This window comes from Cricetulus griseus, chromosome 3 (assembly GCF_003668045.3).
Source record: "Cricetulus griseus strain 17A/GY chromosome 3, alternate assembly CriGri-PICRH-1.0, whole genome shotgun sequence".
NCBI classification, from domain to species: Eukaryota; Metazoa; Chordata; class Mammalia; order Rodentia; family Cricetidae; genus Cricetulus; species Cricetulus griseus.
In genome coordinates this window covers 261,449,610-261,463,497 of record NC_048596.1, presented here as the reverse complement: position 1 = coordinate 261,463,497, position 13,888 = coordinate 261,449,610, and the positions used below count along the sequence as shown (strand labels likewise).

At 41.9% G+C, this 13,888-nt stretch overlaps 1 protein-coding gene across 1 annotated transcript in view; it reads left to right on the top strand.

Moving 5' to 3' along the window:
* Adtrp (androgen dependent TFPI regulating protein) overlaps nt 1-11,915 on the top strand; it is a 64,423-nt gene extending 52,508 nt beyond the window's left edge. Inside the window, exons 5-6 of the mRNA XM_027410416.2 lie at nt 4,099-4,250; nt 11,841-11,915. Of these exons, the coding sequence (XP_027266217.1) occupies nt 4,099-4,250; nt 11,841-11,875 (187 nt within the window). The 3' untranslated portion in view covers nt 11,876-11,915. The remainder of the gene's footprint in view (nt 1-4,098; nt 4,251-11,840) is intronic.
* The last annotated feature ends 1,973 nt before the right edge of the window (nt 11,916-13,888 follow it).

Genomic DNA, 13,888 nt, shown 5'->3' with positions numbered 1-13,888 from the left:
TCTACAGAAAAGATTGAGAGTCACCCACCAAGAGGAATCCCATCGAATGCTTTCTAAAGGGAAATGGGTTCAGGGAGATACCCGTAGTTGACCCCTCGGGTGGGATGAGATTTCTGGAGTCACAGGAAAAGAATCAGGAACAAACTGCTGAGGGCAATTCTCTTGTCTTTGCGATAGATGGGGCAGGAGGGCAGCTGAGGTATGGACATTTGAGATCAGGCAGACAGGAGTCCCCATGGTCTTTAACAGGGAGGAAGCCTCACACCCAAAGATGATGTATCAGGCAGGTGAGGATGAGTTTCTAAGCTCAGTCCATGCAGGAGATGGAGATGAGATGCAGGCAAGGTATACTGTCACCACCCCCCTCACTACTTCCCTTTCCTGCCCCTCCTCCTCCCTCCTTTTCTTTCTATATTCAAGCAAGCCACAGAGAAATGATTCCAGCTGCCACAGGGACTCTCTTCACTCACCGCCTGCTGAATATCCTTTAACAACTATGCAAGCTTACCTCTGTCTCCACTTTCTTCTACTTTCCCTACTGCCACCTAATAGCTATCACTCCTCTGGCACGTTCTCTGTGAAAACGCACCATTGGTTTACCAACCTTGGAATCTTGTCTTCATGATGAAAGGAAACAAAAGTTAACAGAAACTTTCCATGTCCCTAGGGGAAATGTCCTTGTTTGTGAACTACCTTACATAAAAGGACATGGCAGTTAGGCAGCCCTAGTTTCATGTATCTAGAGTAAGCCATGCGAACTAATTAATACAATCTGTTAGAGTGTGCTCCGGGATCCATTCCTATCTGCTTGAGACATTTGTTTTCTGTCCCTTGTTCCTGCTCTGTTCTAAGAAACAACCATGCAGGCAAGAAGCACCATGAAAAGCATTCTGCAATGCTTCTCTGCCATGCACATCTTAATCCTAGTATTTGCTACAAAGAATGGTATCATTCAGTTATAATTATCACATCATCCATGTAACGGGGAGCAGCTGAATGATTTGGGAGAATAAAGATCCCAGCAGGATAGGACCAGGGACGAAACATCTAACTTGGTCACACACTTGCATGACCCCAAGACTGATGCTATCTGTCCTAGGATTTCTCTTGCTTTAATAAAACACTATGGCCAAAGCAAGGGTGGGGAAAGGGTTTATTTCAGCCTACAATTCCTAGGTCACACTCTGTCACTGAGGGAAATCAAGGCAGGAAGTCAAGCAGGGCAGGAACCTGAAGGTGGAGCGTGAAGCAGAAGCCATGGGGAATGCTACTGAAATTGCTCACTGTTTTTCTCAGCCTGCTTCTTATAGAACCCAGGGTCACTCGAAATGAGCTAGGCTTGACTGCATCAATTGGTCAAGAAATGGACTACAGGCTTGCCTACAGCCCAATTTAGGCGGGGGATTGTCTCTATTGAGGTTCCCTCTTCAAAATGACTCTAGCTTGTGTCAGGTTCAAATGAAACTAGCTAGCATAGCACCCTAAACTGATTTTAATTGTAACAAAGGGAACATAGCATAAAATCAACCATTTTACCCATTTGAAGTGTGTGCTTCAGTGGCATTAAGTACATTCACATTACACAGCTAATATCAGCAACCCCCATCCACAACTCTGAACCCACTAAACAACCCCCTCCCATCCCTTCTCTGCCCACCCCTCACACTTAGTGTCAGCCTTTCTGTCTCTGTGAATCTGACGCCTCCTCCTACAAATGGAATCACGTGAGTCTTTTTCTCACCATATCACCTTCAAGGTTCACACCTATGTTGTAACCTATGTTCAAATGCTTTTCTTTTTTTACATCATGCTTTACTCCTCCATTCATCCATCAATGGCCTCCTGGGCTGTTTCCACCTTTGGCTGTAGACTCTAATGCACAGATATCTTTGGGTCTCTGATTTCAAGTATATTACCGAGTGGTAATGAGTATATAAGGCAGATGATAGCTGTCTTAACGCTCCGAAGGACCTCCTTACACTTTCCCTATTCCCTGGCATAGAAGGAATCCAATTTCTCCATAGCCTCACAAACAACGTAGGTTCTGTGGTTTAATTTGTTTGGGGTTTAGTTTTAATAGTAGCCATTCTGTGTAAATGATGTGACGGCTCGTGGCTTTGAACTGCATTCTCCAGATGTTAGTGACATCTGACATCTTCCTTGTTTATATTTTATGTGGAATGTCTATCTAAGTCACCTGTCTGCTTCTAATTGGATTGTTTTTGAATTAGGCAAATTATTTATATATCCTACATGTTAGAATATATATATATATATATATATGTATATATATATGCATATATATATGCATATATAATAGGATTTGCACATATCTTTCTGTATCCCATACACAGCCCATCTACACTGGTGACAGTTGTTTTTGACTAAATCTTAATCATTTTACCAATAAAGACTCAGAGTCAGAGAAAGCAGCCAGCTGACCTTCCTCCTCCACTGATGTCCCAGGAAGAGCTTTCTCCTACACCAGCTCAATCAAAACTCCTTAAACTGAATGTCCATTCCTTCTACTTCCTGTGCATCTCTGTCCATCCTCCTGACTCTCTATGGTTTCTTTGTGTCAACTGACTGCTTGCTCTGTTTCTTGACCTATGGTTGACTTTATTTCATCCTGTTTACAATATTCAAGCCGAAAGCTCTTGAATTAAAGGTGTGTGCTAGGGCTGAGCCACACCATGACTAAGAACAGGTTTTTCCAGTAAATAGCACAATCTTGGGGTTCACAGTGTGATCAAATATCTTGCAACAGTTGACAGTATCCTTTGATGATAGAGATGAACCTATGAATTCCACACCCCAGATCCCCTTTGCCCTACCCTGGTTCTGATCCCAAATAATATCCCTTGTTCACAAAACGCACACCAAACTGAATGTATTTGAAACAACAGAGAGTACATTGAGGGTTTTGAAGGCTTAACTAAGCACAAAGCTTAATTTTTCCGAACTCTTCTGTTTCTCAGGCCTGGCCTATCTTTCCTCTTACAAGAGAACAGCGCTGTGCTGTCCATGGCTGCTTAGGAACTCCTGTCAAACTCTCACATGCCAGGCACTACCTTATGTATTACACATGAAATACATAGGTCGCAAACAGGTGTTTCATTCCGGTCATTCTTGCAGCCTCCTGCTGAGGTGTATACTGCCTGGATCCCAGGTCTACACCAGCAGAGTTAATAAATTGTTGGAGGTAATGTAGCTAATAGGTGGCAGACTGAACATTTCAGTCACAGAATCCTCTTCCAGATTCTATACACTTAACAATTGTAAGCTGCAGCTGAGGCGACATCATCCCTTAACACATATTTTGTGTCTTAAGTTATTTTAGACTTTGGCATCTTCAGTGCAGTTGGCTCCCAGCATTTTTAGTCTTCACTGAGACATCATGGCTTCTCTCCCAGCATTTCTTTTCTTTCCTTTGGCTCACAGAAACCACTTATATTCTATCCTCACATGAGTAAATTCTGAGCCTCCCTACCAACTCATCCATCCCTACCTAGTGCTGGATCCCTAAGGATTCCTGTGAGCTAAAGTCAGGGATAACATATAATCTCCAGGCATCCTGTTTTAGAGCGATGATGCACCAGCGCTACCCAGCCTGTGTCAACAAGACTTGGAGAGCTAAGAGAAGCTGCACAGTCCTCTTAGGTACCAAAATCAGCAGCAGCATATATCAATCCTTCAGCTGCCGGCAACAAAACTGACACCATCTTTACAGGTCTAATTCTCAGTCAGCTGTCCATCTCAAGGAAAGCAAATGAAGTCACGTGCTCACATACCCTCCTTTGCTGATGATCTGTTATAAGCTGTTATATCCTTCTATCCTTTCACCAAGACGAATCACAAAGTATTAGATAAGGGAAAGGTTGACTCATTCCATGAAAAAAAAATGTTTTATTAAAACATGTAAAAGCACTAAGAGATGACCGACTCCTTCTATATAGATCTTCCGGAATACTTTGGGTGCTGACAAACATTTGCCAGGCTGGTTTTCACCTGCTGTCTTCTAGTGTCCCACTGAACCTGAGGTGCAAATAACTTGCTGGCCTCTGTGATCCTGATCATTTTGACTTCTTGTTCATGCAGGGTCCTGTGGCGCTACTTTCAGACCGGAAACTGGGTGTACCCTGTGTTTGCCTCCCTCAACCCACTGGGTATTGTCATCTTCTTCTCAGTCACTTATATCTTGAGTGCCATCATCTACCTGCTTGGAGAGAAGATTAATCACTGGAAATGGGGTCAGTGCTTTCCTCTCATCTACAGTCCCCACAGACACTTCTTTCTTATCCATGCTCTACCCTCTACCCAAACCAAAGGAAAACTTAATCCAAACCAGAAGACCACACTGCTAGGTGCCTTTGTTCACAGAGTTCAGTGGGTCCTATGAACGCTAGAAGAAAAAAAGCCTTGTGCAAGTTGGCATTCCCTTGGAGACTCCATGTGTCTCCTTCTTCCATCAAATAATATCTTGTTTAACTCAAAGACCGACTCTTCTTTCGAAACTTTAGGACCCAAAGAACAAGGAGTTATCACCCCAGCCATGAGGGGGAAAATCCTATAAGGGTCTTCATTCACCCCAGTGAGGGCCTGAAGGACACGAACTCTTAAATGTGAGCTTCTTTTGTCCTAGAAAAATGTGACTCTCACTTTAAACTGTAAGAGATAGCTTATTGTGAGCCAAATGTGAGTGAGCATGGCCCGGTAAATGAGGATTCGGGTTGGCCTGAATGACATTCTACTCCTTCACTGAAGAAGGCACATGAACTTAAGCAGTCCCAAAACAAAGGACAGTCACAAAAGAATGCATTAAACCAAACATGGCACATTGATGGGGACAGCAGGTAAGTGGGTCTGTGGACTTCAGCAACATGGGGAAAACTCTGCTATAGGTTTCACATATTATCTGGTGACTGTTAGTTTGGGGGAGAGTGGAAGTCAGTAGTCTGTCAAGTTAATTCATTCCAAAGGTTTTATGTGACAGTCAAAAGAGATGGTAGGCCAGATGTAGAGATAAGCAACAAATAGCTATTGAAGGGAGTAAAGATATCTCAGGATAATTTTGTTACAACATTCCTGGAATTTGTGGGTGATGTTTTTTGCTTTAATTCTACAAGGAGACATGTAGAAATTCACCTTGGTTTGTATATAACAAAGTGAAAAAAAAAAATCCCCTGTAGTCACCACCCCCAACCCATTCAGCTACCAGCAGTTCTGGTCCATCAAACAGAAATGGCATCGCCCACCCCTTCTCTGAGTTTGTGGATGCAAAGAGCAGGCAGTTCCCAAGGGGCTAGAGTGAGCCACTTCTGGTCACAGGCTGAGGCCTCAGAGAAAGAGATATTCAACTTGGATTTGTTGCATTTGCTTCTCTTGGAAGATTTAGTTTATGTTCTTTTAAATAATTTATTGATTTATTTTACATTTTGATAGAAGTTTCCCCTTCCTCCTCTCCTCTCATTCCCTCCGCTACCTTCTCTCTGCCCCAACCCAATCCACTCCTCCTCCATTTCTGATCGGAAAGCGACTAAATGGGGTGTTTGCTATGAAAGTAAACATTCAAAGTGAGATGCTACAAACAAGCAAACAAAGCCAACTCAAATGCAAAAATAAAAACAAAATCCTCAAACAAGTATTTCAAACCCAGAGTTCTAGTTTGCAGGGAAATCACTGGGGGTAGTGATTGGGATTTCAAATGTACAGGCATCTAATTCCAGGAATTTGGTGGTACTTGAATTTCTGGGTAAAGATTTCTGACGACTTTCAAAGAGCTTTAATTGTAAAAAAGAAAACAGGAGGGAGGAAGTGAGGGAGAGAGGGCTAATCCATTTGGAATCGGAAGGAAAGAAATGCAGATAGAGAAAGCCCAGTTACTAAGAACAGTGGGGTTTTAGTCATTTGTATTGAGTGTTAAGATGATTAATGCTTTGAATTATTTCTTTATAAGAGTGTTTGCTAAACATATTAAAACATAAACCATCACCCTGATTTCTAGGGGCTCCCAACACCCTCTGGCCTCTGAGAGCATTCGCACACACATGGTGTATATAAAGTTACACACACACACACACACACACACACACACACACACACATAAAAATAAATACATTTTTTGTTGTTGGTGGTGGTTTTGTTTGTTTTGTTTTGTTTTGTTTTGCTTTGCTTTTTTTTTCCAACTTTTTTTTGTTTGAATTAGAAACAGAATTGTTTTACATGACAATCCCATTTCCCTTCTCCCACCAGTCCTCCCCTACCCGTCCCTTGCTTGTTTTTTGAGACAGGGTTTCTCTGTGGCTTTGGAGGCTGTCCTAGAACTAGCTCTTGTAGGCCAGGCTGGTCTCGAACTTACAGAGATCCACCTGCCTCTGCCTCCCAAGTGTTGGGATTAAAGGCATGCACCACCAACGCCCAGCTTGTTGGTTTTTTTTAGAGACAGGTTTTTTTTGTTGTGTAGCCTTGCCTGTCCCAGAACTAGCTGTTTAGACCAGTCTGGCCTAAAACTCACAGAGATCTGCCTGCCTCTGCCTCCCGAGTGCTGGGATAACCAATGTATTTTTCTAAAGTAAAATCTCACTGTGTCTGTTATCCTTCAAATCCCCATAGCAGCAAGCTCCTAATGCACCCCACTGCTGAGCATCGTGTTCAGTTTTGCTTATAGCAAACATCACTTACCAAGAACAGTCACGTGATGCCCAAGATGGAGATGAGTGCGGACGATGCTGTGCCTCTCCTCTAGCTCTGTGTCCATAAGAAATAAACAAAAGCAAAAGAAAACAGATGAAAAGTCTTGCACTGCCTCAGAATAGAATAAGAGTTACATCCTTTGTATCATTCATTGCAGAGAACCAAATGATTAAGGAGAAAATGCAGGGAGGGTGAGCCACACACCCTAATGCCCCTGTCTGAGAGGCTAAGGTGGGAAGATCACTCACAAGTTCAAGGGCCAATCTAAGCTGCTGTCTCAAAGAGGAGGAAAGCATTAGAAGAGAACATAGATCTGTCAAAATTCATTGGCAGCTAATACTTTTAAATGACTAAAATGAGACAGAACTGTCCCTGTGAACCTACACCCTTCCTCTCCACTAACAATATTTTAGTCTTCCCCTGGCTTACAGAAGAAAGCCCCAGTCCTCAAAACATACTCCATGACTCAGTTCCTATCTTGGTGCTTTCTCTCCTTTTCTAAGGTTCCTTTCTTTCCCTTCCTCCACTCTCTGGCCCTCCTGGGTCTATGCCCCCACCCTATTCCCAGACTTTGCCTGGATCATATGCACTCATTTATTTCAACTTGCCTTCTCTAGGATGCCTGCCCTGATCTGCCCAGGTTGGAGCCAATGTCCTTTCCAGTTGTCCTGTGGCTCTTCCTGTAGGTTTTAAACACCAGACCTATCACTTTAGCATGACTGCTCTTGCTATGGCTTTAGGGCTTTGTCTTAGCAGGAGGCCTTGAGCTTCTTGAAGGTTAAGATGCCTTAGCCATATTTGAATCTCTATTTTTGCTACCTTTCCCAATGACTCCATCAGAGCAGATAGTTCAAAGGCGGGCAGGGAGCTTTTCTCTCTAGGTAGGAGGAAAGAATTCTTACAAAGGTTTTCTGGAAATAGCAGTCAAGAGGGAACCTCTAATGGTCATAGATTAGGACATTGGGCCTAGGCAGGTGGAGATGTGGTATGCCCACTGAAGAGCTGTTGAAGAAAGAGGTGCATGTCAAAGCAGGCAATATAAAGCCGCTGAGACCACTGAAATAACCGTCTGCATTGTGCTTCTCCAAGGGACTCCACTGAAACCAGAAAATGGTCTTTACATTTTCAATACATCTCAGATGAATGAGGCTATAGATATACAACCGTCAATATTTAGGAACCCGTTTAAAAAAAATTTTGTCTTGTGTTCTGACTACTGGAGTCATGGAGGAGGAAGAAAAGACAAGAGAGGTCAGGGGTGGCTCTAACTCTCTGGCTGTCAACTAGCAGCCTTTCCACTGTGAAACATTCCCTGCAATCAAAAAGTACTCTAGTAAACTACATTATTTCCCGTTCAGAGTTTGAAATCCACTTTGTAAATGTCATTTACAGAAGATAGATGGCCTATTAATAAGTTGGCAGTTTCCATGCAATACAGAAACATGGTGAGAGATAAATTTTGAAGACACAAGGGAACCTGCAAATTGCTCGGCTCTGAGAGAATGAGAAACTAAAGCATCCATCTCATGCCTCTGTGTGCTAGAAACAAAAAGAAAAACACTATTTCTGAGGAATTCAAAACACGTAAACAGAATAAAGTGACTCTAATCTCCACACATAGAATTGTGTGAAAAGGTGTCTTCTCCATGTTGGTGAGTATATTAGTCAGCCTTTTATTGCTGCAATAAAGCACCTAAGACAGCTAATGTTAAGAAGCAGAAAGTTCTATATGTACCTCACAGTTTTGGAGTGAATTCTATTGATTTGGCTTCAGGTAAAGGTAGCATCTAGGCTACAGATCATAGACAGTGTTTTTTTTTTGTTTGTTTGTTTGTTTTTTTAAATCAAGCAAGTTGATACATCTCACACTCTAAAGAGAGTAATCAATGGGTAAAAACCAGGGCAACTACCAGTCCTATAAGGATTTCTCCATAATCCCAACAACCTAAAGATCTTCCACTATGCTCTACCTCCCAAAAGTTCCATAACCTCCCAACAGGACCACCCTGAGGCCAAGACTTTAATCCCAGTGGATGCTTGGAGCTAACTCAGATCACCACCCATGCCAGCTCAGTGGGTGTGTGAGCATTTCCTAGCATTCCACCTAGCTACTTGAGTTTGGATGGAGGAGACTCTCTCCTCTCCCAACAAAGCTTAAGCCATCGTCTCTGCTTCTTTCTGTGTCTTTGTATTCTGTGCTGGGCCGGAGGAGAGAGGCTATGATTACAGTCAGATGCAAGAGGTGAGGCTTGGAAAACACATGGGTAGAGAGGATGCTAGGAACCCTGGGAGTAAGTGCAGAGTAAACATATTTGATAAGTGCATATTGATCAAGCCTTTGAGTGTGAAGGAAGCAACTTGCTATTTAGTCAATAGATGATACTTAAAGAGCTAAAGTACACACTGTAGCAAAGAGAAGGAGCTGTGATTGAACTTAGAGCATAGAGAAGACTTACTGGGACAGGTGTGGTCATTTACACCTTTAATGCCAAAAGTGGGGCATAAATAAGCAGGTGTCTGTAAGTTCAAGGCCAGCAGGGTCTACAGGGTGATTCTAGACCTGCCAAGGCTATATAAGGCTACATTGTGAGACCCTATCTCAAAGAGAGAGACAGAGACAGAGACAGAGACAGAGACAGAAGATGAGAGAGAGGAAAGAAAGAGAGAAAAAAAGATATAAGGAAAGAAAGAGAAAGGAAAGAAAGAAAGAAAGAAAGAAAGAAAGAAAGAAAGAAAGAGGAAAGAAGAAGGGAAGGAACCTGAGAAGACTTATTGGGAGTTGGAATGACTCACATACAAATGAAAAAGGATAGAAGAATTAATGAATGTAATATGATGTCTGCAGGGCTCAGTAGATAGCAAAGCTTTACTGAAGTGATGGCAGCAATCTGAGCCTCCCAGAGGGCTAAATGCAAGGATGGTCAAAAGGATCTTGGGATCAGCAGAGGGTATTTTAAAAGAAATCAAGGTGACTGAAAAGTCACAAGCAGAACTTTAAGATACCAGTCCCAGCCCTGGAGAGATGATTCAGTGGTTAAGAACAATGACTGATCTTCCAGAGGACCTAGGTTTAATTCCCAGCACCCTCTTCTGGCTTCTGAGGGCACTGTACATATTTGGTACACAGATATGCATTCAGGCAACCATATAAAATAAGAATAAATAAAATCTAAAAAAAAAAAAATCCCAAAACAAAAAGTTACACAACCTCTGAAGACTAGCAAATAGAAGATTTGTAATATATACTGTTTTTCATGTATTTGTTTGATTGTACTTTTTTCAGTGTTGTAATTGAACCCAGGGATTTGCACACCCTACCTCTGAACTATATTCTCAGCTATAAGGTGGATTTTTTCAAAGTAGAAGTGTTGTGTGGCAGTCCGAAGCATGAATACAGCCTGGGATTCTTTATGTGTTGTTTGCTTTGACATTAGCATACAATACACTATGTGCCACTGTGGAATTTTTGTACATTTCTTGTTGTTGATCTCATCCCACCCCTGCCATTTCTTTCCCACCCTTCTGTCACCCCAGCTGTGTCCTTCCAGTGGTAGCATTCCACTTTGCACTTCCATGTCACATGAATTCTCTTACCCTCTTCTCTCTTAAAACCAACTCCATTGTCCCTCTCTTGGTCCCTTTTCTGACTTCGAGACCTACACCTTCACTCAACAACCTACTTATACACACAGGTAAAATTAGAAGCTGGGATCTACGTAGGAAAACTTGTGTTTGTCTTTCTGAGTGTGAGTCACTAAATAGAATAATTTCCAGATCCTATTTCCTGGCAAATGTCTTTCTTTTTCTTCTTTCTTTCTTTCTTTCTTTCTTTCATCCTTTCTTTTTTCCTGTGGATGAACATCTAAATGCCCCTGTTTTCTAACTTGTGATTAGAACAGCAATTAACACGGATGAACAAGTATTTCTATGATAGAATACAGTCTTTTTTGTGTATGCCCAAAAATGGTAGAGGTGTGCCAGGTGGTAGTTATATTTTTAAAATTGTTTGGTTGTTGTTGAGAAACCACCATACTGACTTCATCTTGGTGACACCACTTCATACTTCCATTAGAAATGAACAAGGGCCCCTCTTTCTACACATCCTCAACAGAATTTTCTGTCATTTGTTTCCTTGGTCATAGCTATTTCAACTGGGGTGAAATGGAATTTTACTTTTATTTTGCCTTTCCTTGATGGCTAAGGATGTTGAGCATTTTAAAAAAATATTTATTGATTGTGTTTCTTCTTTTGAGAACCATCTGTTTGGTACTTGTGGGGTTAATTTTCTGAGTTCTTTATGTATTCGAGATACCAATCCCCAACTGACGCATGACTGGCCATGTTTCTCTCCTGTTCAGTAGGCTGTCTGTTCACTCTCTTGCTCCCTGCTGCTGTGCAGCTTTCAGCCTGGAATCTGGAGTGTGAAACCACTGTGAGCATGAAAACACTGCAGTAATACCAGACCAGAGAGACCACAGCTCTGATTCCCACAAAGAGGACGAGACTGAGCTGAGAAAAAAAAAAAAAATTCAAAGTAGAGCTGATAGTATTTGGAGATAGACAGGAGAAATAACAAGCTATGGAGAGGTTATCAATTTCAAAACTTGTGCCAACATTAGTGATCAGGAAATATAAGATAACAACTTGGTTGAATGGAAAATTCTAGAAATGTCAAGCATGGTTTCCAAAGAATGACCCTTTACTGTGCTTACCCAAAACAAATCCTGTGTCAGTCCTCAAATAAATTAGTTTGGAAGCCAGGGAGGACCCCAATTAGGTGGACTTCCATTCTTCTAGTTCCTGTCAATTTCATGCAGTCTCTTTGTCTCTGTCTTCAAGTCTCTGCATGTTCCTATGGACATGTGCAGTACACATTGTTCATGCAAAGCACCAACAATTGGAAGCTATATGAGAATGCTCTGTAGACCAATAGCATCACTGAGTATCTGGCTAACCTCATGCTGAGCCTCAAGGCAGGAGATAGATTACTTCTTGTCCTTGTAGCAATAGTGGCTGTTTATCAGAGTTCTTTCGTTAAGAAAAAGGGGGTTTTGACTTCCCACTGCCCCATCAGGGTGAGTCTCCACCCACTCAAGAATACCTTTTAGGGAACACTGTCTGAAGTATCTCTGTGTCTGTTTGTGCAGGTGCCAGAGTGAAGCCATTGATGAAGAAGAAGTGACTACACACTGCTTTCCAAGAGCCATGGAAGAAGAAACATAAAAACTGGTCATCTATCTATTATTCTCATTAATAATACTTCTTTTGATACCAGTGGTGGAATAGCACGGGGAGATACAAAGGACAGAGAATGACACCTAAGTTTAATAAAGGGTATGAAGGGAGCTTTGCTTGAGATCTCTTGGTTTTCTGACAGGCCGATAGACAATTCCTTGTGTCTCAGAATCTATTGCTTTTGTCTGGCCTTCATGGAGGATTGTTTCTGGCTAAAAAGACTAAAAAAGCCTGTGTAAACTTGCTGGTGGGCTGTTTAGAAGAAGGGTGTGGAGAGAGGAACTTAGAGTCATCCAATAGCTTTACCTTCAAAGGGGATAATGAGGATCCAGATGACAAGTTGTTACATCCATCAAAATTGTCACACTGGAGTAGCAGGGCACATGGGTGGAGCTGAATTCAAGACTTCCTAGACTGCTGGGTTAAGACCCTGTGGTGGTTTGAAAGAAAACGCCCCGCAAAGGAAGTGCACTACTAGAAGGTGTGATCTTGTTAGAGGAAGTGTGTCACTGTGGAGGCAGGCTTTGAGGTGTCATATATGCTCAAGGCATGCCCAGTGAGATAGACTACTTCCTCTCAACTCCAGCACCATGTCTGCCTCCATGCCACCATGTCACACAATGATGATAATAGGCTAAACCTCTGAAATGTAAGCCACCCCAATTAAATGTTTTTCCCTTAGAAGAGTTGCTGTGGTCATGGTATCTGTTCACAGCAATATAAACCCTAAAACATACCTTGTCTTTAAAAGACCAAAAAGATTAAAAGGAAGGAAGGAAGGAAGGAAGAAGGAAGGAAGGAAGGAAGGAAGGAAGGAAGGAAGGAAGGAAGGAAGGAAGGAAAAGAAAGAAAAAGAAATTATGGTTATAATGAAGTCAATGGCTTCTTCTCCTAGATCTCCCAATACCCAGGCTGGGCTGTTTTTCAATAATCCCAATTTCTCTAAATACTAAGTATTTTAAAAGCTAATTGTTTTTCAGTGATTTCTGGTCTGTTTTCCCTTGACTTAGAAGTGTAAGGACATAAAAGCTGAAGGTGTCTGTCTGCCTAGTGTGATGGTAAATTCACTGGAGCAATGAGAATAATTTGTAACAAATGGCGAGAAGCCCGCCCCTCTTTAGAGCACACATTTGGGGCAGGAATTAACACGGAATGTAAGGCTCTGTCAAATGGCTCTTCCATTTGAATACTGATTTGAATGGAGGCGTGGGTAAGTTGTCTCGAAATCTATGTGTGTAACATATGCAAAGAATCTAGCTGGGAAGAAGGGTAAATACGAAGGGCTGAGACTGTATCCATACAAACTATGGGCTGATCAGATGACTCACAAGGGCTTATGAACCCTCTAATTTTCCTCTAGGGTTTTAGGTCCATTTTTCTCATTGCTGTATACTCATTGTACATAGAACTGGGTCTTATAAAAAAAAAAATTCCTTTTAAGAGTATGCCGTGTCCAGGCTGTTAGTGCCTCATGCCTTTAATCCCAGCACTCAGAAGGCAGAGGCAGGTGGATCTCTGTGAGTTTGAGGCTAGCCTGGTCTACAGAATGAGTTCCTGGACAGCAAGACTACACAGAGAACCCCGGTCTCAAAAAGACAAACGGAAAGGAAAGAGTATGACATGCATTTTAAGAATCTCCCCATTCTCTCTCTTGCCCAACTCCTGCTCCTTCCCTTAGCTTCCCTTTTCAGGTCATGCCCTCCCCAACATACACATATGTAAATGCATAGTTCTACCTATCTATATAAAATTTAGGATCCACATATGAGAAAAAAATTGGCTTATTTCCTTAATTTGATGATCTCCAACGTACATCCATTTTCCAGCAAAGGACATAATTTCATTCTTCATGAGTAAATTAAACTGTATTTATATAAAGATGTCTCATGTTGCTTGTGTTTCTGTTTTACGGTTTGCACATCTGGGATTGAGGCCCTTGGTTGAATTTGGCTTTAATCAC